The 24262-nt window shown below is 48.9% G+C and overlaps 3 protein-coding genes across 19 annotated transcripts in view; 1 reads left to right on the forward strand and 2 right to left on the reverse strand.

The window, feature by feature from the left end:
- TULP3 (TUB like protein 3) overlaps positions 1–791 on the reverse strand; it is a 66293-nt gene extending 65502 nt beyond the window's left edge. For 5 of the 11 annotated variants that reach the window (XM_059403805.1, XM_059403808.1, XM_059403802.1 and 2 more), the window contains exon 1: positions 668–751. Coding sequence is in view for 1 of the 11 variants with exons in the window: in XM_059403801.1 (XP_059259784.1) it covers positions 668–708 (41 nt within the window). In the remaining 10 variants the exon portion in view is untranslated. Of the gene's footprint in view, positions 1–667 lie in introns of all 11 variants that reach the window. The other 6 variants (XR_009404877.1, XM_059403801.1, XM_059403806.1 and 3 more) reach the window with 4 other exon arrangements.
- Positions 792–2342: 1551 nt separating this feature from the next.
- RHNO1 (RAD9-HUS1-RAD1 interacting nuclear orphan 1) lies at positions 2343–9827 on the reverse strand. Of its 2 annotated transcripts, none has more exons than XM_059403820.1 (3): positions 9730–9827; positions 4954–5163; positions 2343–3214 (listed from the first exon to the last, which is right to left on the reverse strand). In XM_059403820.1, exons 2-3 carry the CDS (start codon positions 5077–5079, stop codon positions 2615–2617), a joined length of 726 nt encoding a protein of 241 aa, XP_059259803.1. In that variant the 5' UTR covers positions 5080–5163; positions 9730–9827; the 3' UTR covers positions 2343–2614. The 2 variants fall into 2 exon arrangements, with proteins under 2 accessions (XP_059259803.1, XP_059259802.1); XM_059403819.1 differs by having other exon boundaries at positions 4912–5163; positions 9730–9826.
- Positions 9828–9900: 73 nt separating this feature from the next.
- On the forward strand, positions 9901–23594 carry FOXM1 (forkhead box M1). Of its 6 annotated transcripts, none has more exons than XM_059403813.1 (9): positions 9901–10098; positions 12763–13335; positions 13910–14055; positions 16488–16679; positions 17405–17533; positions 18209–18253; positions 18893–18965; positions 19153–19328; positions 21582–23594. In XM_059403813.1, exons 2-9 carry the CDS (start codon positions 12810–12812, stop codon positions 22602–22604), a joined length of 2310 nt encoding a protein of 769 aa, XP_059259796.1. In that variant the 5' UTR covers positions 9901–10098; positions 12763–12809; the 3' UTR covers positions 22605–23594. The 6 variants fall into 6 exon arrangements, with proteins under 6 accessions (XP_059259796.1, XP_059259797.1, XP_059259798.1 ...); XM_059403814.1 differs by having other exon boundaries at positions 18896–18965; XM_059403815.1 differs by having other exon boundaries at positions 12763–13311.
- The last annotated feature ends 668 nt before the right edge of the window (positions 23595–24262 follow it).

A 24262-nucleotide genomic window follows, 5' to 3' on the forward strand; every position in this document is an offset into this window, starting at 1 on the left:
TGACAGACTGAGATTTCGGATTGTTTTATTTCCCAGACTCTCCCTCTGGCGGAGGCAGGAAAGAGGGGCGCAAACAGGGGTATGGTACACTGCAAATAAGACGAACAATCCTAAATAAAAGACAATTACTATGAAGCAGATAGAAGCAAGATTAGTTTCGCACTTTCAGCCCTCGGACTCCGTTCCAGAATTCAGCACCGCCTGCCAAAAGCAATGGCATTAGAGCAAATGATTAAATACCACCCACAACCTTCCGCCTCAACACCCCCGGGAAGGGCTTCATCCACCTCAGTTATGATCCTGCCGGGCAGTGCGCGAGGAGCACGGCTAACGCATTTTGAGTAAGCGAGGCCCACAGAGAGCAAGACGAGCTCCTAACGAGCTCATAACGAAAACGCCAAGAGTTTCCCAAGCAGGGACCTGAACACAAAGTCCCCGCTCTCGGTGCGGGCTGCAGAGCCTCTGCCTCCTACCGCTCACCGGGAAAAAGGGATCCCCCCACCGCGAAGCGGGGGGCCCAAAACTCGCCTCCCGCCGCCAAATCCGTCCCTCCCTCCCCGATGCGAGACCACCACCCTCTCTTCAGAGCTCCCAGAGAGGACCGTCATGGTCTCACTCAGTCCTTCCGCCCCGCTCGAGACGAGACCAGCCACCACCCCTCTCGGACCTGTCCCCGCGGGGTCCGAGCCGGCAGCGCGACGCCTCCATCCCCGCGGCTCAGGAAGTGGCAACCAAGTCCAGAACCCCCGACGCCCCTGCTAGGGTGGCAAGCCTGGCAGGAAGCCGGGCCCCGCCCCCTGGCAACCGCACCCCGCACTGTTGCCTCTGCCTATTGGTCCTCGTGCGCACCGCTCGTACCTCATTGGCTATTGCTGCCGCCCGGCGATGCGGGAGGGTTTCTAGGGGGCGGAGGCGCCGGGAGTTAAAGGCGCCTGCGCTCGAACTCTGGTGACGCGCTGGGTAAAGCTGGGTTCCCCGAGCGCATCTCCCGGATGGGGTGGAGGGCGGAGGGATGTGTCCGCGTCAGTCGCGGTGGCTCCCAGCGGGGTGGAAGTCAGTTTGTCGGAGGAGCGGCCCATCCCCCTAACCGCCACCCACTGAGCGGCCTCCCCGAGTCGCCGCCGTTTGTACCCACAGACCACCCACAGCGCTCTCTGGAAGTCTGTAATGTTAGAACTCACTCATAGACCTTTGCCGGCGCCCTCACAGTCGGGGCCCTCCCGACACCAGAGCCTTCCGGGAAGCACACTTGCACCCTCTACAGCAGTCATTGCCGTTGAATGCATCTTTCATAGTTATCTGGTATCGCATTCCAACTGCACAAAATTCCTTCCGCCTTCCCTACTCCAGCCCAAGCCTTTACAGCATTGCTGGATCAATTCTACAGATTTTAAGAACCTTTCCCGTTTACCTCTCTGTGGATGATCTTCAAACATCCATATCCCACGAGATTCCCTATCCAAATATGTACTCTCATTTCCAATAAATCTTGTCGCCACTTCCTTTCTCACCACCAACGTACGTACAAAACACCCTGGCACAAGTTACTGCCATGTTGTCTTTATAGCATTCGGAGGTCAGCTGTTTCCACACTGGTTTGCCTTTCTAAGAGGCACAGAAGTTGGCACAAGCTGGGAGAGCAGAGCATCCCTTTGATGTGTCAGCCTCCGCTCTCTGGGGGACCCTAAACACAGTTGATTATGGGGGCTTCAGAGTCCCATCTGTGAAATAAACAGAATAATCCCTGCTTGTTTAGCTCCGGCTAAACCAGACAGAGTAGATGCTTAAAACTGAACAGATGCAGTTGAAAGAGATGTTATCTGTATTGGTGAAAGGGCAACGGACTGGGTGGACATGCTCTAGTCACAGTTAAGTAGTCTTCTCTGAGAAGTTTCCATATTTAATTACATACATTTCAAGAAATCATTTTCCCATCCTATTTGATATTTACAGATTAGTTTGGATGCAAATAAAAAAAAACAAAATACGGCAAACCTAAGCAACTTATCTACATCCCCTTTATGACCCCTGACCCCATTGTATTCAGTTAGGGCTTGCTGCCTTTCCTCACCTTGGCCTTTGAGCAGAGGAGCAAGGTTGCAGAGGGGACAGCTCAGCTACAAAGTTGCAGAGTTTGCTTTAATGTTTCCCTACCCATCATATCATAAAGGAAGCTGCTGCTGAGCCTGACACAGAGATTGTACTCAAAAATGTGGAATGAATTAGTTTGAATGAGGTGATTAGAGGATTAATTAGTGGTTTTTAAAAAACAATGAAGACAGACCTTTTGTGGAGAAGGCAGTATTGCTGAGTGATTGGTAATCAGAAGCAGGAGTCTCTAAAACCTTTCTGCAACCATTTATTTACATACATTTTAAATAGTTACAAGATACTTTAAAATTTTAAACAGTTAATTTAAGAAAAATATGAACTGTTTCTGACACTAAAAACTTTCTAGGGAAAGATATTTTAAAAAGCAAATCTGGGAAGTGAATTCCCTTGTGACTCCAAAATTCTGGTTAAGACATCTTTTTTCTATTGAGGTTATTGGTTTTATTTCCGTTTTATTCTCCTAATGTACTCTTCTGCGAGCCAGAAAAGTACTTTAGTAACTTCATGAAAATTTCTCAAGACTGCTGGAGTCTGAGGAATCCAGTGAGTTCTTCACAAGGAACTGGTTTTTGTTCAGCTTCCCTCTCTCCCTGAGGTAAGTAAACAAGTGGCGTCGTCTCCTCCATGTGACCTTGATCCCATACTTCTCTTCAGGGGTGTCTTTAACTAGAACAGGCCCAGCCTCTGGGCTCTTGGGAGTACTAGTGTGGAAGGAGCCGCTCAGAAGGCTACATTCCCTCTGATTGGGGGAAACGGGCCCCTCCTTCACAAACGATGACTCTGGGGTCTGGATATCAGGTGGAATGAATACGTAAGGTAAGTTTTGAAGCACGTGTGCTGACACTTCCCCATAGCTTTGAGGACTGAGCACTGGAACTAAGGACCTTCCAGAAATGCGCTTTTCTGACTGACCAGGGCATTCCCTGGCCAAGGGCATCCCAAGTGCGGCTGAACCGGAGGAAGGCAGCGGACTCTCAAATGTTAGATGTGGGAATTTGGAAGTGGTGGATTTTCGACTTGAATGTCTTGCCTGGTTTCGATGATGACGCTTCTGGTTCACTGGGAACCAGCCTTCTGCTGTCGTATCAAACTGAGGTGATACCTTAAGGATCAAAAACAAAAACCAAAAAGAAGTGAGGCAAGCCAGCTATCAAATAGGAACCTGAGGGTGGAAACTATACTAAAGGACCAGAATTCTAAATGGGGGCCCACTATAGTAATGGCCACAGAACAAAATATCCCTCTAAAAGGATACTAAAATAAAGTGATATGAGCTTTGGGCAAGTAATTCGATCTCTCTGGCTTTCCGCTTCCTTATGTTTAAGAAAAGGGACAATGCCTCCTTTACTTTATAGCACCACAACTTGTTTAACAATCTTTAAACTTTGAGGATAGAGACCAGCAATCTTCCTCACCTTTGATGCCCAGAACCTGGCAGAGTGCCTGGCACGAAGAAGGCCCCCAGTGGAGTGAATGCTGAGTTCAAGAATAGGAAATGAGATCATGTATGGGAAGCAGCTAGCATTAAGACCTGACACATGGGGGTGCCTCGGTGGATCAGTGGGTTAAGGCTCGGCCTTCGGCGCAGGTCATGATCTCAGTGTCCTAGGATTGAGCCCCCATCGGGCTCTCTTCTCAGTGGAGAGCCTGCTTCTCTGCATAAACTTAAAAAAAAAAACCCACACAACTCTTCTTTAAAAAAAAAAACAACAGGGCGCCTGGGTGGCTCAGTGGGTTAAGCCACTGCCTTCGGCTCAGGTCATGATCTCAGAGTCCTGGGATCGAGTCCCACATCGGGCTCTCTGCTCAGCAGGGAGCCTGCTTCCCTTCCTCTCTCTCTGCCTGGCTCTCTACCTACTTGTGATCTCTCTCTGTCAAATTAATTAATTAATTAATTAATTAATTAAAAACAAAAAAAAAAAAACCAACCAAAAAAAAAAAAACACCCAACACATGAAGAGTTCTCTAAATGTTCACTCCTCACCCACGGGATTCTAACATTTCAGTTTCTTCTACAATTCTGAAGCAAGTATTTGTTTCTTCCAACTAATCCTGAACAAGCTATATTTATTAAGCACTCTTAAGTGAAGTTTATGCTTTTGTCTGGCCCTCTGGCTATACTACTGCCCTGACAGTAGCTGTATTCTCTTCCTAGAGCCTTGAAATATGTCAAAATATGTCATGTCAAAATATGACATGTCATTTCTGTGGGTTTTTTCCCAGGTTTACTCTATTAAACTGTAAATACCATACCTAGTTAAATAGTTTACCTCTCAAGTGAAGCTTGGGGAACAATCTCATTTTTTACTCATTCTGCCATTTATCTGGCTGCTTCAGTGACCTACTGGGTAATGAAACTTTTATACTGAACTCTTTAAGAAGAATGTGGAGGGAAAGACTCCTACTCCAAGCAGCTTGCCTCAGCTTGAACTTAGAAAATATACAGGGCACCGGGGTGGCTCAGTGGATTGAGCCTCTGTCTTTGGCTCAGGTCATGGTCGTAGGGTCCTGGGATTAAGTCCCTTGTCAGGCTCTCTGCTCAGTGGGGACCCTGCTTCCCCTATTCCCTCTCTCTGCCTGCCTCTCTGCCTACTTGTGATCTCTCTCTCTGTCAAATAAATAAACAAAATCTTTAAAAAGAAAAGAAAATATACAAAGATGGCTGATAACAAAAAGAATACATTGCCTCCTTATCCCAGCCCCCAGGAACCTTTGGAGGCCCTGGCTTAAGGGGCAGAAGTGGCAGCATTCTGAAAAGCCTAACCAAGCAAAAGTCAAAGTAAGAATTCCATGGCCTACCCAGGAAGTGATGGTGTTATGGTCAATGGGCTTGCTGGGCACCTGTCTCGTGTGGGTGATGGTAAGCTGGGGAGAGCCATAGTGGTGTTTGGGGCCCTCCAGTGGTGGTTCTTGGAATAGCAGCTGGCCTTTCTGGGAACGCTGGCGGCGTTTTTTTCTGGGAGGCATCAATAGGTGAATGAAGAGCAGTTAGTAACCGCATGATGCTGGTTGTAGTCAGGTCGGAGTTCAGGCTCCGATTCCAACCCATGCCTGCAGAGGGGGAAAAAACAAAAGGTGGGGGACAATTCTGAGGATTACGTCCCCAGCTCTTGCTCATCCTCTGTCAACCAGTTCTACTATCAACTACCACCCCTACCTCCACACTGCAGGGAGCACAGCTTCCTATCCCTACAACCACCAAAGTAAAAACACAGGAGTTCCCGTTCAACAACGTTCATTCAGTGCACACTGATCCAGCGTGTGTTGGATGCCATGCTGGGTGTTGGGAATTTAAAGATGCATAACCATTGATTCTATGATTATTTATCAAGTGCCAAGTGCTTGTAGGGACACAAAGGTAAGATTGTGCCTGTCTTCAAAGAACTGAGAGGCTAGCAGAGAGAGACAGAAGATTATGATAAAGAATGCTTCCACGTACTGTAGGGGAGGCCTTCTACAGAGGGTAATACGTGACCTAGTACAGAAGGGCTAGGGAAAGCCTCCAGGCTGAGGAACAGCACATACAGAGGCCCGGAGACAAGACCGTGAATTAAAGGTATCATAGACTCCATGAAGCAGGACACAGCATAGGCAAAGTCAGATGCAAGACCTCAGAGGCTGGACCCGTGTCAGGGTCAAGTCAGAAGAAGCAGGTGTGGGGTGCCGGGGAGTTGCTCAGATGGTTAGGTGGCTGCCTTCGGCTCAGGTCATGATCTCCAGGTCCTGGGATCGAACCCCACATCCGGCTCTCAGAGGGGACCCTGTTTCTCCTTCTGCCTCTGCCTCTCCCCCTGCTTGTGTGCTCTCTTTCTCTCTCTCTCTCTCTCAACTGAATAAATAAAATCTTAAAAAAAAAAAAAAAAAAAAAAGAAAAGTAAAAGAAAAAGCAGGTGTGCCATACGTGTTTGGACTCTAGCCTAAGTAGTTGCTGAGGATTTTCAAGCAGAACGATGTGATCACACTTGGTTTGTTTTTTTTAACTTTCTCTTCAGATAATTTTGAACACACACAAAAGGAGGATGAATAATATGAGCCCCCATGTACCCATCACCCAGCTGCAACGATCATCAACCCATAGCCATCTGGATCCATCACACCCTTCATCCACTTCCTCTACTCCTGTATTATGAAGATGATATTGCCAACCATTATATCATCTCCATTAATTATATATATATATATATATATATATATATATATATATATATATGTATGTGTATATATTTATTCCTTAATATTATCAAATATCCAGGGATGTCTGGGTAGCTCAGTGGGTTAAGCTTCTACCTTTGGCTCAGGTCATGACCCCAGGGTCCTGGGATCAAGTCCCGCAAAGGGCTCCTTGCTCGGCGGGGAGCCTGCTTCTTCCTCTGCCTGCCACTCCCCCTGCTTGTGCTCTCTTTGACAAATTAAAAAATGTATTATCAAATACCTAGACCTGTTCAAATTTTCAATTGTTTCATAAATGTCATAATTAGTTGTTTTTGTCTTTTAGATAGGTCATCCTGGCAACAGTGTGGAAGGAGAGGGAGTACTGTGGAAGTAGGGGGTCAGGTTTTAGGAGGTTACTTAAGTGAGAAATGATCAGGCCTGAATCTGGGCTATGTCAGTGGAAATGGGGACTAGACACAGAAGCAGGATCAACAGGCCTATGGAGTAATAAAAAGTCTGAAAAAAGTGGCCAGATCTAGTAACCAGATCGACTTTAGTAAGAGCTTCATCAGTGGAAGCGTGGGAGAGAAGTCTGCATGCAACAGAGAGTTGCATGGGAGGTACAGCTGAGCATCTAGCAAAGTCCCCCAACAGGGCAGATGGGTCCCACCACACATTCATGACTCATTCAGTCAGTCAACAATAAAAAGTAACATAGTCTTATGTTACTTATGTCACTAGGCAGCGGACATACAGGTAAAGGAAAAAGAAAGGACAAAACTCAGGAACTAACATTTTTAGGGAGAACACAGGTAATACACCCAGCTGTTTGTTTGTTCATTCAGCCATTCAACCAACACTTACTGAGTGCCGACAGTGCTAGGCCCTGTTCCTGGGGCTGGAAATATAAACCAGAGAACAAAATGAAATCCCTGCCCTCATGGTGCTTACATCCTAGCTGGGAAGTGTCTATGGAGAAAAACCAAACAGGATAAGGGGTTGACCCAACTCTGTTCTTTTAGACAGGGTTGTCAGGGAGGGCGACTGAAAAAGTGATATTTGTGCAAAGACCTGAAATGAAGAAAGGAGAGAAGAGGAGAACCAGTTCAAGTGACACAGGGCTTCACAGGCAAGGTGAAGGACTCTGGACTTAATTATTCTTGGTGTGACAGGAAGCCACGGCAAGGCTCTGGACAGGGAAGCGACATTTATATTTTACAATGATAGCTTCAGACAGTCTGTAAGAACAGGTGCGTTGGGAGAGCAGGCGTGGAGAAAGGAAGCAGGGTGCCCGGTTAAAGGGCTGCTGCAGGAGTCCCGTGGAGAGAGGACAGCAATAGCAATGACTCCAGTCAAAGTGTTGACATTAGCCAGCCTCCAATAGACCTGACATTGCTCGGCAGTAATCCTACTATGTTTCCTTCATCAACTCATTATCTGCAGATTATCTTAAGATATTTCCACTTTCTTAAAACCTTAAAATTCCCCATCCCTCTTAACAAATGACCTTACTTCCTGCTCCACAAAGAATGCAAGAGACACCAAAGAAAATACTCTCACTTTCCAGATACCGAACATACAAACCTATATATATCTGCATCCATTCTCTTCATGCCATAGTCGCAGGTCAGTCCTGTTTACTCTCTAAAACCTTTCCGTCTGGCTGTGTTTTGGAGCTCTTCTTACTTTACACACCTTTCATAGGCAATTATCGGCTCACAACTACAAGTGGATGACTTAAGTATTTATACGCTCAGCTTAGAATTCTCTACACTCAGTACCCACATACCACTGCCTACTTGACACCAACTAGCTGTCTCAAATACAGCTGAAATTCAACTTATTTATATATTTTAAATTTTCCAGTTGACTCTAAATATCTTTTTTTTCCTTTTTAAGGTTTTATTTTTTTACTTATTTGACAGAGAGAGAGAAAGCACACAAGCATCGGGAGAGGTTACAGACTCCCTGCTGAGCAGGGAGTCAGATGAAGGGATCGATCCTGTACCCCAGGATCAAGACCCAAGCCAAAGGCAGACACTTAACAAAGCCACCCAGGTGCCCTCAAACTCAACAAATTTATAGATTGTATTTCTTTATTTGACAGATGGACATCACAAGTAGGCAGAGAGACAGGCGAGGGGGAAAGTAAGAGGGGGTGGGAACAGGCTCCCTGCTGAGCAGAGGGCCCGATGCCGGGCTCAATTCCTGGACCCTGAGATCACAACCTGAGCAGAAGGCAGAGGCTTAACCCACTGAGCCACCCAGGTGCCCCATAACTCAATATATTTAAAACTGAATTAATTATCATCTCCCCTGCACCCGCTCCACAGGTAATTATCTTCCAAGGCCCTTGCTCGGGGTATGGTATTATCATTCATCTAGTTACGCAGCCAGAAACCTTGACTTGTCCCACCTCTGTCCCCATCCAACATCATCAAGCCCTGACAATCTTACCTCTTAAGCATGTCCTCTCACTCATTGCTCTTTCTCTCCCCACCACCTTTGAAGTTCCAACAGTCCTGATCTGGAGTACTGCAGTAGCCTAAACGGGTCTACCCTAATCCACTCCAGCACCCCCTGCAGGGGAAGCTTTTAAAAATGCAAATCTGATCTTGACTCACAGCTTAAAATTTCTGATTTCTGGATAAGGCCCAAATTCCCTCAGTTATGGCTAAGATCCTATTTCCTCGAGCTCCAGCTTCGTCTCACACCACACTCTGTTCAGGTCTCTCAGCCCTGACTCCTGCGCTATTCTTCAGTCTTTGTACACCCCCAATTTTCTTCCTGCCACACAGCCTTTGCACACCATCTCAGAAAAGCTCAGAAAATCCTTTCCTGACCTACCGAAGGCAAAATCTTATCGTAGATACTCAGTCATCAATGACCTCTCTAATTTATCCCTTCACAGCTATAATTCTCCTCTTGCTTAATTCGATTCTTCAGAAATGGCTGTTGTCTCCTCTCTTCCCGTCAGACTGTATACGGGGTAAAGAAAGAACCTCCCCTACTACCACTGTTATCCTAGCTGGGCCTGGCACATAGTAGGTGCTCAACAAAATGTGTCGCCCAAGTTAATCAAGTATTATCATGGCGTGGAGTTTTCTTTAAGATGGAGGAAGCTTAAACAAGATGACACGCCGGTTGACTAGTCGAGGCGGCCAGACGATTGTTCGTCGGCTGGGCAAGGAGTCGTTTCCCCCCAGGAGGGAAGTCAAACCCTGGAGGCTTTGAAAGGGCCAGAGGACCGCGAGAGAGGCGGGAAGAGTGGCGCCGGGGGGCGGGCGCAGGACCGCGACCCGGAACGCGCGAGGGAGCGCAGGCTGAGGGCCCCGGCCCGGGCAGCGCCGTCTCCCCGCCGCCCCCGCCGGCCCGGCCGCCCCCCGCCGCGGGGGCCCCTCCTGCGCCCTCCAGGCCGCCCCCGGCCGCCCCCCTCCCCACGAGCCGGCCGCCTGCCCGCCTTACCCGCCCGGCGGCGTCCCGGCCGCCGCTCCCCAGGGCCGCAGCGGCTTTCGAGCCCGGAACGCTGAGACAAGGACGGCCGCCGATTGGCGACGCTCCGTCACGTGACCGCAACGCTCCGCCGGCGCCAATTTCAAACAGCGGAACAAACTGAAAGCTCCGGTGCCCGACCCCACCCCCGGCCTCCTGGCCCGGGACCCCTCCCCTCCCGGGATCCCCCGGGATTCCCCACCCCTCCCGCACCGCCGGGGACCCGGCCGGCCTGGCGCGAGTCCCTGTCCGGGCCCCTGGCTCGGCCCCCAGGTTGGAGGAGCCCGGAGCCCGCCCTCGGAGCCACAGCCCAGCAGCAGCGGCGGCGGCTGCAGACTGGAGGTGAGCGGGGCGGGGGGGGCGGTGGAGGGGCGCGGAGGAATGGAGTCGGAGCCGGGGCCCGGGCAGAGGCAAGGGAGCCCGGGCTCGGGCGTCGAGGTCAGGGGGTCTAGCGGCAGGGCGCTGGACCGGAGTGGAGGTTTGGGGCCCCACGGGAAGGAGGGCTGGGAGAGGGTGCAAACTTTTTCTGCCTCCAACCTCCTGGCCTTGTCCTTGCTTCTTCCTCACATCACCTCTTGGCCTTCCCTGTAAGTTTGACCTCTGCGTCCTGCCCATAACCTCGGGGCTGCTGCTGCTGCTGGCCTACTTTTCTAGGCCGGCCGTGGCTGGCGTGAAGATTGAGCTTATTCTGCATTAAGTCAAAGACAAAACTGTCGACACCCTCCGCTCCTCCCAAGCGCTCTCACCACTGAGCAGCACTGCCTCCACCCATCCTTTTCCAGGGCCCTTCTCCCGGTTCCTGAGAACCTGCAAGGTTTCCCTGTTCAGGATGGGCAGTAGTGTCAGAGGGGTCACTCTGGAAGTCCCCTAGCTTAGATTAAAGAGTTGGACATGATAGGAAGAGACTGGTCAGAGAGTTGAAAACAAAATTAAGCCTTAGACCCGGAAGATACCTTTTGGGGATGGAGAAGGAATAATAGTATTTCCTCATTGGTGGGCGAGGGAGGAAGGGAGGGAGGGAGGCAGGCCCAAAGAGACCGGAGGTAGAAATAAAACTGAGATTTGAAAGTAGAGGAAACCTAGTTATAAAGGAAAGGGAGGGGGCGAGTGGAAAGAGCCTGTGAACTCAAAGCAGGTGACAAATGTCATTGGGCTGTGACAGACATTTTTAGGGAGATACTGGATTTCCTAACACAGCCCATTTTTCTGTCAAAGTACCTTTAAAGAGGATTACATGATTTTACAGGATGGCAGAGTATTCTGTGTGTCTATTAAAGTCAACAAACACAAAAAAATTTTTTTAAGATTTTATTTATTTGAGAGAGAGAGCAGGAGAGCAGGGTGAGGAGTAGAGGGAGAAGCAGACTCCCCCGCTGAGCAGGGAACCCAACGTGGGGCTTGATCCCAGGACCCCTGGATCATAACCTGACCTGAAGGCAGATGCTTAAGTGACTGAGCCACCCAGGCGCCCAATAAACACATTTTTTTTATTTTTTCTTTTTTATTTTTTTAATTTTTTAATTAATTATTTTTTAAATTTTATTTGACAGACAGAGATCACAAGTAGGCAGAGAGGTAGAGAGAGAGAGGGAAGCAGGCTCCCTGCCAAGCAGAGAGCCTGATGCGGGGCTCGATCCCAGGACCCTGGGATCATGACCTGAGCCGAAGGCAGAGGCTTTAACCCACTGAGCCACCCAGGTGCCCCAACACATTTTTTTAAAAAGATAAAACTATTGGGACGCCTCGGTGGCTCAGTTGGTTGAGCGGCTGCCTTCGGCTCGGGTCGTGATCCCGGCGTCCTGGGATCGAGTCCCGCATCGGGCTCCTTGCTCGGCGGGGAGCCTGCTTCTCCCTCTGCCTCTGCCTGCCATTCTGTCTGCCTGTGCTCGCTCTCTCCCCCTCTCTCTGATAAATAAATAAAATCTTAAAAAAAAAGATAAAACTATTTTCCTTAACATGACAAAGCCAACTTAGCATATTGATGACAGCACATTCTGTTGGCCGAGAGATAGGGAATGTAGTCTTGGTTCTGGAAGAGAAATCAAGCAATCGGGTGACGTGCTTAGAAAGGTTAAAATATGAATAAGCACATGCAAGTACTAAAATGTCACTATAGAAATATTTTGCAAATTGTGAAAGAAAAGTGTACTCTTGCTTTTACCAGCAAGGATAATAGCCTGTGAGATGAATAGCACCATGGGCCTCATTGAATAGAGCAGTTTCTGTTTTCTTCTGAGGTCTTGTGAAGTGGGAGGCGATGGCAAGGGAGCAGTAGTGCACTCTGCCTTTCTCCTCTGATCCTATGGACACATCCTTTTATTTATAGACTGAGATGATATAAAAATATACAGGCTTTTTCAATCCTAAAATACATTATGGGATTAGAGTTTGGTCCTCAAATTGCCAAATGTCCTCCTATTCCAGCATCCCTGTCCCTAGAGTCACTGAAAGTGATCTGTACTATAATAAACAATCATAAAAATTTCCACATTTTTGTAACTGTCCCATTCATTTCTGTAGCCAGACATTCTTTTTTTTTTTTTTTTTTTTTTTTTTATTTATTTGAGAGAGAGAGAGACAGCAAGCGAGAACATGAGCAAGGAGAAGGTCAGAGGGAGAAGCAGACTCCCCGTAGAACTGGGAGTCTGATGTGGGACTCGATCCCAGGACTCCAGGATGATGACCTAAGCCGAAGGCAACTGCCCAACCAACTGAGCCACCCAGGCGCCCCTGTAGCCAGACATTCTTAAGCTTCGGGAAGACCTTTGGTTATTTTGACCTCTGTTCAACCCTGCTTTCCCCTTTTGAAATGCTTCAGTTTTAGCTTTCTTTTGTCGTAGAATTCATCTCCTTATTGTTTGAGGTCTTTACAGAGGCCCAGGGATCATTAACCTGGGCCTGTGGGCTCATGCTTTTGGTCATGGAAAGAGGAATGCCTCTCTCTAGCAGTACCTCCTTCTCAGCCTAACAGATTTCTGACATCCTGCTGTTCCTTGCACTTTCCAGGGCCTGTGCTTGTGATTCTCAATGGAGAGTGAAAGCACAGATTCATAATGAAAACCAGCCCCCGTCGGCCACTGATTCTCAAAAGACGGAGGCTGCCCATTCCTGTTCAAAATGCCCAAGGTGAAACATCAGGAGAGGAACCTAAGAGGCCCCCTGCCCAACAAGAGCCTGGTCAAGCACAGGCCTCCAAGGAGGCGGCAGAGTCCAACTCCTGCAAGTTTCCAGCTGGGATCAAGATCATTAACCACCCCACCATGCCCAACACCCAAGTGGTGGCCGTCCCTAACAATGCCAATATCCAGAGCATCATCACAGCATTGACCGCCAAAGGAAAAGAGAGTGGCAGCAGTGGGCCCAACAAGTTCATCCTCATCAGCTGTGGGGGAGCCCCCACTCACCCTCCAGGACCCCAGCCTCAAGCCCAAACCAGCAATGATCCCAAGAGGACAGAAGTGGTCACCGAGACCCTGGGACCAAAGCCTGCAGCTAGGGATGTGAATCTTCCTAGACCACCTGGAGCCCTTCCCAGGCAGAGATGGGAGAGCTGTGGTATGTGGTCTGCAAGGCAAAGGGGTGAGGAGCCCAGCCTTTCCTCTCTGGTAGCAAGGACTGCAGTCCATCACATTGGTACTTAACAGATAGGCACCTAGCCTGAACCAGGGGAAAGTCTTGTCTTTCTTCATCCCAAATCCTTGACCCAGATCCTTTGGGCACCATCGAAAGTGCCCAAATTATAATTTAGCATTTCTCTTATTTTTCTTTATATTAGGAGAGGATTTGTTTTTTGTTTTTTTGTTTTTTGCTGTTCTCTTCCCTGTTGACCATATAAGGAAATAGGAATCTTTCTCCATTTTAATAAAGGAGAAAATGGAAGCATGAGGAGGAAAAGTGACTTTGCACAAATACTAACGCTTTGGTAAAGTTGCCTTGACTGATCTCTCAGGCTCAGTGTGGCTCCTGAATTTCTCCTGAGATCTGTAATGGGGCAGAGTACCTGAGGACCTGAGGACCACAATAGATACAGCACGTGTTCCCTGTCCCTACGGGTAGAGGTTTGGAGAGATGCTCCCTACCCACCAATTTTTATGGGCCTGCCAGGCACAGGGATCAGGCAGCTAAGTGGCATCTTGGGTTGTTTACTCTCTAGCTGGTGGCGAGGCGGCAGGCTGCATTCTCGACAACAGCTTGACCAACATCCAGTGGCTTGGAAAGATGAGTTCTGACGGGCTGGGTTCCAGCAGCATCAAGCAAGAGATGGAGGAAAAGGAGAATCGTCACCTGGAACAGAATCAGGTAAAGGTGACTTCTCACTAGGGAAGTCGGGGACAGGGCAGGGCACTTCTAAGAAGGGAAATGGATCAAGTGACCTGTAGAGCAGAATTTCCAAGCTCTGGTATTAGCCCTGCGCTTAGCGCTATTCTGCATAACATTTGAGCTACCTTTGTGCCTGTCATCTGTTTGGCCCCATCTGTGACATTTCCTTGAGGGCGGCTGTTCCTGGCTCACTGTGTATTCCATGAGCACTAAGTTTAGTCTCTGCGCTTAGCAGGTACTGGGTAGATATTCGGGAAATGATGAAGTTGAAATCTTTCCTTAGTTGGGAGAAATTGAGCTTTAAAGAGGCAGCCCAACAATATGGAAGGAATAGAGGATTTTTAACAAGACAGTCCTATTAGGGACGCCTGGATGGCTAAGTCAAGCGTTGCCTTCTGCTCAGGTCATGATCTCAGGGTTCTGGGATCGAGCCCCACATCGGGCTAGCTGCTCAATGGGAAGCCTGTTCTCCCTCTCCCACTCCCCCGCTTGTGTTCCCTGTCTCGCTGTGTCTATGTCAAAAAAATAAAAATCTTTTAAAAAATAAGATAGTTCTATTAGAAGATACATTAATAGCAAATAAAGTTGTTAGATGTGCATTTTATTTATTTAAGATTTTATTTATTTATTTGACAGACAGAGATCACAAGCAGGCCAAGGCAGGCAGAGAGAGAGGAAGGGAAGCAGGCTCCCCGCTGAGCAGAGAGCCCGATGTGGGACCCGATCCCAGGACCCTGAGATCACGACCCGAGCCGAAGGCAGCGACCTAACCCACTGAGCCACCCAGGCGCCCCTAGATGTGCATTTTAAATAGTCTGGCAAGCAGATTCAATTTGACCCAACTATGCGGCCTGGTGGTGGTTTTTACAGTATTGCTGCATATGCCCTTAAATCTATCATTCCACAGCCTTTAAAAGTGACAATTTACATGAATGTGTGCATAAGTAAAACTTAAAACTTGTGCACTTTCTAAAATTAGAGCTCAGGTTTTAAATTATTTTAAGATTTTTTTTTTTAAGGGGCACCTGGGTGGCTCAGTGGGTTAAGCCGCTGCCTTCGGCTCAGGTCATGATCTCAGGGTCCTGGGATCGAGTCCTGCATCGGGCTCTCTGCTCGGCAGGGAGCCTGCTTCCTCCTCTCTCTCTCTCTACCTGCCTCTCTGCCTACTTGTGATCTCTCTCTGTCAAATAAATAAATAAAATCTTTAAAAAAAAGAAAAAAGATTTTTTTTTTTAAGATTTACTTATTTTTTTATTTGATGGAGAGAGAAATCACAAGTAGGCATAGAGGCAGGCAGAGAGAGGGAGTGGGTAACAGGCTACCTGCTGAGCAGAGAGCCTGATGCAGGGCTCGATCCCAGGACCCTGAGATCATGATCTGAGCCGAAGGCAGAGGCTTAACCCACTGAGCCACCCAGGCGCCCCTATTTTTTTGAAAAAGATTTATTCATCTATTTATTCCAGAGAGAGTGAGAGATTAGGCGAACGGAGGGGCGGGGGGCCAGAGGAAGAGAGACAATCTCAAGCTATCTCCAAGCTGAGTGCCAAGCCCAACCCAGAACTCGATCCCATGACCCTGAGATCATGACCTAAGCTGAAACCAAGAGTCAGAGGCTCAACTGACGGGGCCGCCCAGGCAGCCCAGAGCTCAGTTTTTTCAACTGTGACTGATCAGCTCTTTGCCTAAGACTTAGCCAAATGTATGCTTTGCAGACATTTGTCCATCCTATATTCCTAAAAATACCTCATACAAACCCCCAAAAGACATGGGTTTATTCACATCCCATTGGTAGTAGAGAGCAGATGAAGATGTTGGTCTCTTGACTCCCAAGTCTGAAAAATGAGCATGATTTTAGGATAAAATCAATGCTCGAAGAATCCTGATGTACAGGCACCTGGGTGGCTCAGTCGTTAGGCATCTGCCTTTGGTTCGGTCATGATCCTGGGGTCCTGGGATCGAGCCCTGCGTCTAACTCCCTGCCCCGTGGGAAGTCTGCTTCTCACTCTCCCGCTCCCCAGGCTTGTGCTCCCTCTCTCACTGTCTCTCTCTGTCAAATAAATGAATAAAATCTTTAAAAAAAAAATTCCTCATGTACACCCAAACTTACCTGAGAGGTTTCCACTAGCAGACTGGACCTCCACTTATTATGGGACAACATATTCAACGAAATGAACAATGACACAGAAGTGGCTCCACATTGTCCAGGGACTGGACTAGATCATTGCTAAGCTTCCTGATCCTAAAATTTTATTCTATGGAATAGTTGTCTCAGATGAGTAGGTTTCTAGCACAATTCCATCAGTTAAAAGGTTTCTCTAGGGGGTGTTATTTGAGGGGGCCCCGGGAAGGTCTTATGAACTCTTCCATGTCATTTCTTTTTCTCCTTGTCTTTGGCATCTCGTAACCCACAGGTCGAGGAGCCCCCGGGAGCATCCACATCCTGGCAGGACTCTGTGTCTGAGCGGCCACCATACTCTTACATGGCCATGATACAGTTCGCCATCAATAGCACCGAGAGGAAGCGCATGACCTTGAAAGACATCTATACTTGGATCGAGGACCACTTCCCCTATTTCAAACACATCGCCAAGCCAGGCTGGAAGGTACATAACCCGTAGCGACAGTTTGTCCAGCAGTTTGTCCACACAGGTGTGCAGCCTTGTGTCCAGTGCTCTGAGGAACAGTTCAATGCCGAGAAAGCTGGAACTGTAAACAAGTGTATGTTTCTCAGCTGGAGTGACTAAGTAGCTTTACGAAAAGACCTTAATGAAAAAAAAAATGCTGTCCATGACCCAAGATTCACCTCCTCTAATGTCACATGTCTTCTCCAGGAGGCAGAGATTCTCTCTTCATTGTACCTGTGGGGACACTGAGGTCCCTTGGAGTTGCTGTCACTCATACTAACTGACAGGGCCACAGCATTGGGCTTCTGACAGACAGAAAACCCAGCTCCAAGCAAGGGGGTTTTCTTTTGTTTTGTTTCCTCCGTGGTAGAACTCTTCACACTCTTACCTCAATGAAATTTCCTGGTTTCTTAGTTTCTTCACTTCACTTGCCACTGATTGCTTCACAGCCTCGGTCCTCTTTCCTAGCCGCTGATACCTATCCGGGTCTTTTCTTTTACTATCAGCCATTGGATTGATGGATTAATGGTCCGGCTTGGCAGCTCCTCGGTGTGGAACAGCAGGGAGAGAGCTCCACTAGGCAAGACCGTGAGGACGAGGAGGACACTGCTGGCTACAAAGGGGGAGGCCTGAGGCTGATGTCCCCTCGGGGACGACTCTGAAGCTAAAGTAGCTGACTAGTAGTTGTCTTTCTGTCCTTGCAGAACTCCATCCGCCACAACCTTTCTCTCCACGACATGTTTGTTCGGGAGACGTCTGCCAATGGCAAGGTCTCCTTCTGGACTATCCACCCCAGTGCCAATCGCTACTTGACGTTGGACCAGGTGTTTAAGGTGAGTATCCTGGTTCCCTCTAAATAGGCCAGAATTGGTCGTCCTAGTATCCATCTCAAAAGGAAACAGGTTGTCCTTGTGATGCCCTTACCTGGCCAGGGCAGACTTAGAAGCCAGACAGCCTAGAGACGAACTACATAAAACTAGCCGAATTAAATACAGTTGACATACACCAAATGACACACTTCTAGGCTATACCAGGCCTTGGGGAGGGCTGCTCTGATCCAAATAGATGACTTCCCCCGGCAGTGTTTCCCGAACTGCTTTGTGGATAAGAATTGCCCGGGCTTGCTTGTTAAAACAGAGTGTCCCAGGCCCTGATCGTGGGGCTTCTGACTCAGTGGGTCTGGGATGGGACCAGGTATATGCATTTTTATCAAGCCTTTCAGGTGATTCCTACAGAGAAAGTCTAGAAACCTTGCATTGAAAGAGCCCTTCTTCAGCCTGGAGACCAGAAACCAGCCACCAGAACACCTTTTCAGAAGTGATTGTTTGGGGATTTCAGAGTCCCCACAAGGCAGCTTGCAAGCTATCCCTGTTCCCCTGGGCTGGCACATTGTCCCCTGGGACCCTCAGCATCCAACAGGACTAGCTGTTTTTCCCAACCTGGGCAGACTGACCACGCTGGTGGTAACTTCATCTCATTTCTCTCCCACAATGCCTGACCGCCACCAGCCACTGGACCCAGGGTCTCCACAATCGCCTGAGCACTTGGAATCAGTAAGATTCTTCTCCTCCCGGCTCGGGGCTTGGCCTTGTTTTCCTTTCACCGCGCAGCATGCTTTAGTGGACAGGGGAAGGGAGCCTATGTGGCTTGTGTGACTGCCAGCCCTAAGCACAGAGCACCCTGAGCTCCTGGGAGTAAGGAAATTGACGGCCGCCACCTCATGCCCCCGTTCCTCCCAGCTCCTGCCCACTTCTCCTCCCCCCAGCAATGGGCACAATGAAGGTCATGGAGCAGAGCACAGTGTGGCAAGAGGACGTGCCACAGGCTTTGTGCAAGACGGCAACCTCAAGTGCATGGTGTAGGCCTGGCAGGCAGCAGTTATCCCTCTTTTTTTCCTACCTGGCTTTTCTCTGCCACTAGTAGAGCTCCATGCTTTAGCATCCCCTGGGGGTGGCAAGGACACATGGATGAGTTGGTAGGATCGTCCTGCCATGGTAGGTCTGTGTGCCATCCACCTGTTCCCACTAACCAGGCTCTGGAGACAGTGCTCACTTGCATCCACCCCAGACCAGCCTTTTCTTTCTGGGCTGTCGGTTAGCTCAGTGCACAGTACCGGAGCAGCTGGCGGGTTCTCCTGCCCTCTCCCCCTGCCTCATTAACCCAGGTTTCTTTCTCTCCTTCTCTGCCACAAGCAGCAGCAGAAACGACCCAATCCTGAACTCCGCCGGAACGTGACCATCAAAACTGAACTCCCACTGGGCGCACGTTAGTATGGGACAGTGGGCATCAGGCTAGTCCTTGCTCTGGGGGCATATTTTAAAGACAACCAGGCTGCAGGAGTCTGTGGCCAAGCTCAAAGGGCGCTGAGTCCAGAGAATGAGAAAGAGCTCCCGGGATTGAGAAGGGCGGTATTCCTGGACCCCTGCTCCTGATCTCTCCCGTGTCCTCCTAGGGCGGAAGATGAAGCCGCTGCTCCCACGGGTCAGCTCGTACCTGGTACCCATCCAGTTCCCAGTGAACCAGTCACTGGTGCTGCAGCCCTCGGTCAAGGTGCCACTGCCCCTAGCAGCTTCCCTCATGAGCTCAGAGCTTGCCCGCCACAGCAAGCGAGTCCGTATCGCCCCCAAGGTGAGTGGCTTCCGTTTTGCTCTGAGGAGACACTCCAGTCCATTAAAAGTGTTGAACCTATAGTTTGCAAGCACTCTGCTAAGTGTTCCGGGAGAAGCTTATAAATCTAGTTGGGTAGAACAAGGCGTTTCCCTTTGTATGGCAAAGGAGAATTCAAGAGCATTATAAGAGCTAAAGAAGAACTTGGATTATGGTATAAGTGATGTCAGAAGCCCATAGACACCTGATGAGTTTATTAGAACTACCTTTGGGTAAGCAAACATGTGTGGCAATAGCATTCTGATGGGAAGTGCCATGGAGGCAGGAGATGCCAGTTTATACCTAGTAACGGTAGAGCAATTGGGTCAGTCTAGCTCCGGAGGTTCTCAGCCTCCATACTGTTGACATTCAGGGCTGGATAATTCTTTGTTGGGGATGGACAAGTAAGGTCCTACCAACTGAGGGATCTTTTAGCAGCATCCCTTGTCTCTCCCCACTACCTGCCAGGAGCCTCCCCTGGTGTAACAATTAAAACATGTCCAGACATTGCCACATGTCCCCTAGAGGATGAGAGGGTGGGGATAGCACCCCTTGGTTGAGCATCAGTGACCTATTTGGGGGAGAAAGTGAGGAGAGTTAAGTGAAGGCCATCTCGTGATGAGCTACCAAGTTTGGACTCTGTAGAGAAGGGTTTGTGAGCGAAAGCCGACTGGTAACAAAGCAGAGAAAAGGGCCCCCTTGCCTCCTTCTCTGAGATGGAAAGAGCATGGGCTCTAGAGTTTAGAGAGACTTGGGTTTGCTTTATTTTTTTTTAATTGAAAAAATATTTTTTAAATATACATAAAATTATACATATACATACCACCATATGTAATTTTACCTAAATGTATCCATGTGACTATAGCCCATATACTGTTTTCATTTTATTTACAGTCTTTTTTTTCCCCTTTTCTTCTTTCTGCCTCCCCTCCCCAACCTTCACTCATATCCCCCTGCTGCCTGTGATACCCGTTGCTGACCGCATAGTGTGCTTGCTTTTGTCATATGTCCTCGCTCTTCGCGTACTATAGGTACACACACAGCCATAATCACTTTATATATGTACATACGACACCCAGAACCTTCAAAATGGGATCACGCTACACTTTCCTGCCACAGGGAGAGTCTTCCAAGTTACTTGACATTGGCTCTAATTCATTGATTCTTAATAGTCACATAATAATCCACCGTGTGCCTAGGCCATAAATTTTCTAGCATTCCACTTTTATGGGTACATTTTGTTTCTGGCTTTTTTGCCCTATGAACAACAACAGCAATAAATGTCTTTGCAGGTACCTTTCTTACAAGTGCTTTTATTTCTGCGGGCTAGAAAACCAGACAAGAGATTGCCCAGGGGAAAGGTGTTTTCCATTTTATTAAATCTTAATAGATATGGTTTCCAAAAAAATATACGACAATTTACATTTCTACCAGCAATATGTGACAAGATCTGTATCTTTGTCAGCAATTGATATTAATAGTCTTTTACATATTTGCCCATTTGCTATGTGTAAATGATATCTCCTTGTTTCATTTTATCTCTCTATGCTTATCAGTAAGTGCCAGTACCTTCTCGTTATGTTGGGTCACTTAGAATGGTTCACCTCGAGGTTGTTATGTTGAGGCATGGCCCATTTTTCTAGGGGATTTTGATAATAATGTGTGAAAGTTCTTTGCTATTAAAATATTAACCTCTGTCCTTGGTGCTGAAGTTGGGTTTTGTTTTGTTTTTTTTAACTTTCGTTGTTTATCTCTTGGTTTATGGAATCTCTTGCCACAGTAAAAGATTTTAAGTTTTTATATAGTCAACTATGTCTCTCTTCTCTTTTACAGCTTCTGGGTTTCCAGTCTTGCTTAAGAAGTACGCCCCCCACCCTCAGATTGTACATGTAGTCTCCTAGATTCTCTTTCAGGATTCGTATGGTTTTAATTTTTCTGTTGAAGTCTTTGTATATGGTATGGAACAGGCATCCAATTTTATGGTCTCTCAGCTGCATACTAATTGTACCAACGCCATATTTAAACAACATTCTACCTTTGACCCCCAGAATTGAACTATGCCCTTCATCATATATTCTCATATTTCATAATTTGTAAGACTTTAAAAAGACCAAAAAGAGGACCAGTACCAGCATGTGGCTTATTTTAGTCATGATCTTGTGTCCCGCCTGGTGACTGGGGTGAGTGTCAAAGCCTGGAGAGCTCCCTCTCACCACACACCTGCTTTCCTTTCAGGTGCTGCTAGCCGAGGAAGGGGTGGCCCCTCTGCCCACCACAGGGCCTGTGCAAGAAGACAAGCTCCTGCTTGGAGAAGGGCTGTCTCCTCTGCTGCCAATTCAGTCCATCAAGGAGGAAGAACCCCAGCCTGGGGAAGAAATGCTGCCCTTGGGGAGACCCATCAAAGTAGAGAGCCCACCCTTGGAGGAGTGGCCCTCGCCATACCCGTCTGTCAAAGAGGAATCGTCTCACTCCTGGGAGGGCTCGTCCCACTCTCCCACTCCAAGGTCCAAGAAGTCCTACGGTGGGCTCAAGTCCCCAGCCCGGTGTGTCTCGGAAATGCTCGTGATTAAACGAAGGGAGGGGAGGGAGATGAGCCGGTCTCGAAGGAAACAGCACCTTCTGCCTCCTTGTCTGGACGAGCCCGAGCTGCTCTTCGAGGGCCCTGGAGCTTCCCAGCGAGCCACAGAGCTCCCTTTGCCTGCAGAGTCCTTTGAGCCTGCCTCTCAGCTTGGCTACTCCCAGGAGGAGGGAGGACCTTTCAAGACACCCATTAAGGAGATGCTGCCCATCTCCTCCACCCCGAGCAAATCTGTCCTCCCCGTGACCCCTGAATCCTGGAGGCTCACACCCCCAGCCAAAGTAGGGGGGCTAGACTTCAGCCCAGTACAAGCCACCCAGGCTGCCTTTTGCCCCCTGCCTGATTCCCTGGGGCTGACGGATTTTAGCACCACCCCGCTGAAAAGTATCCCCCTCTTTGACTCACCCCGAGAGCTCCTCAATTCGGAGCCTTTTGACCTCACTGCTGACCCCTTCAGCACCTCTTCTCCCTCAGATATGGAAGTCCCCAAGCCAGACTCCCCTGGGCCAGAGGTGACCAGCCTTGTAGCCAACCGTTCTCTGACAGAAGGCCTGGTTCTGGACACAATGAATGACAGCCTCAGCAAGATCCTGCTGGACATCAGCTTTCCTGGCCTGGAGGAAGATCCTCTGGGCCCTGACAGCGTCAACTGGGCTCAGTTCATTCCTGAGCTGCGGTAGAGGTCTGGCCTTACCCTTGCTGCCCAAGCTGTCCACACTTCCAGGAGCTCGTGTGGCTGGGCCATCCAAGCCTCATCTGGAGTGAGAATAACAGGCAGGGACCATCCACTCCTCTAATTCCACTTCGCCTGGTCACACCATGGCCACTACTGAGCCCTCTGCAAGCAGCGAGGCCCTGGTGACTGGTCACTGTGCCACCAATGCTCCCCCAGAGAATCCAGTTCCTCACTCTCCCTGCTAGGAACTGAAAGGTGGGAAGAGCAAAAACAAGGGTGAAAAAAGATTAGGAAACCCCCCAGACTGTTTACACCTGAGCCCAGCAGTCTCCCATCTTCCCTGCTCCTTGCAGCGTGGCCCTTGTAAATAGTATATATTCTCCAAATTATCCTCTAATTATAAATGTAAGCTTATTTCCTTAGATCATTATCTAGAGACTGCCAGAAAGTGGGTGGGATGACAAGGGATTTCAGTTTGCTTCTGTTCCTTGCTTTTAATTCCTAGAGAAGGGAGGACATGCCGTGCACGGTTTCTTCCAGGCCCAGGAGACCTGCCTCAAGGACCCTTTACTGTAGACACCCAGACAAGCAGATCTGCTTCCTAGGGTCTCTCTCATTGCCCATCCCTCCCACCTTCCCATGTTTCCAAGTCCGCTTTCCTGCAAGAAGAAATCCTGATAAAAAGGTCTCTTGTTGGGTCAGGAGTTGAATTGGGGGTGGGGGAGTGGATGCATCTGAAGCAAAGAATGGGTGCCCAGATGTGCTCCCATGAGACGTTTCTCTGATAATGTCCCTAATCATGCCAGAGAGACTAGCCATTGCCAAGAACTTGGCCCAAGGCTTGAGAAGACTGAAAGGGCCCTGCCCTGCCTAGCTTCCTTAGCTCACACCTTGGCTTTGCTACGAGCCACCCTAGGCCCCAGCTGACCTCATGCATGTGAGCCAGCTCAAGAACACTACCATGACTGTCAATAAAATCCAGGGTGGAAGTGTGGTTTCTGTGGTGTGTCGGTGTCTGGTCCCTGAAGCGTAGGGAAGGGTTGGAGGAGACTGGGAGACGATGGAGATGGTGGTGACAGGGAAGAGGTAAGGCCCACAGCCAGCATGAAGTGCGAGGAGGAAAGCACTGCCTGCCCCACACAGGGCACTCCCTGCCCAGGCACACATCCTTCCTAGCACAGAACCTGGCAGATTTCCTGGACTGGTCCTGCATGGCCAGCCTCTTCAGCACCTCTGAACCTGATGGTTAATTGGCCCTTTAGTGCTCCCTGTAAGGAAAGGCCTACAGAGGGGCAGGGTCCTCCCCTCCCGGAGCAGTAGGGAAGAATGGGCAGAGATATAGGTGCCTTAGGACCACTTCTACCCCAATCCAGGACGTGGGAGCCAGTCTGCCCTGCTTTTTTCTTCCTGCCCTCCTAGACAAGTCCCTCCCCAGAAGCTCCTCTGGTCACCATCTTTTGCTAAAAATGTAGGAGTCCTATCCGCCTGCCTGTCTCACCTGAAAGCAGCCAGGGCCCAAGGGACTGATGAGTCTCTCCGACGGGGGTGGAGGGGTAAGTCCTCCTCCTGTGTCATCACCCAGGAAGCATCACCATAGCAACCCCAATAGCAAACAATGCTGCCGGGAAAAGTCTTCCTTACAAAGCGGCTCCTCCTGGCAAT

This window comes from Mustela nigripes, chromosome 6 (assembly GCF_022355385.1).
Source record: "Mustela nigripes isolate SB6536 chromosome 6, MUSNIG.SB6536, whole genome shotgun sequence".
NCBI classification, from domain to species: Eukaryota; Metazoa; Chordata; class Mammalia; order Carnivora; family Mustelidae; genus Mustela; species Mustela nigripes.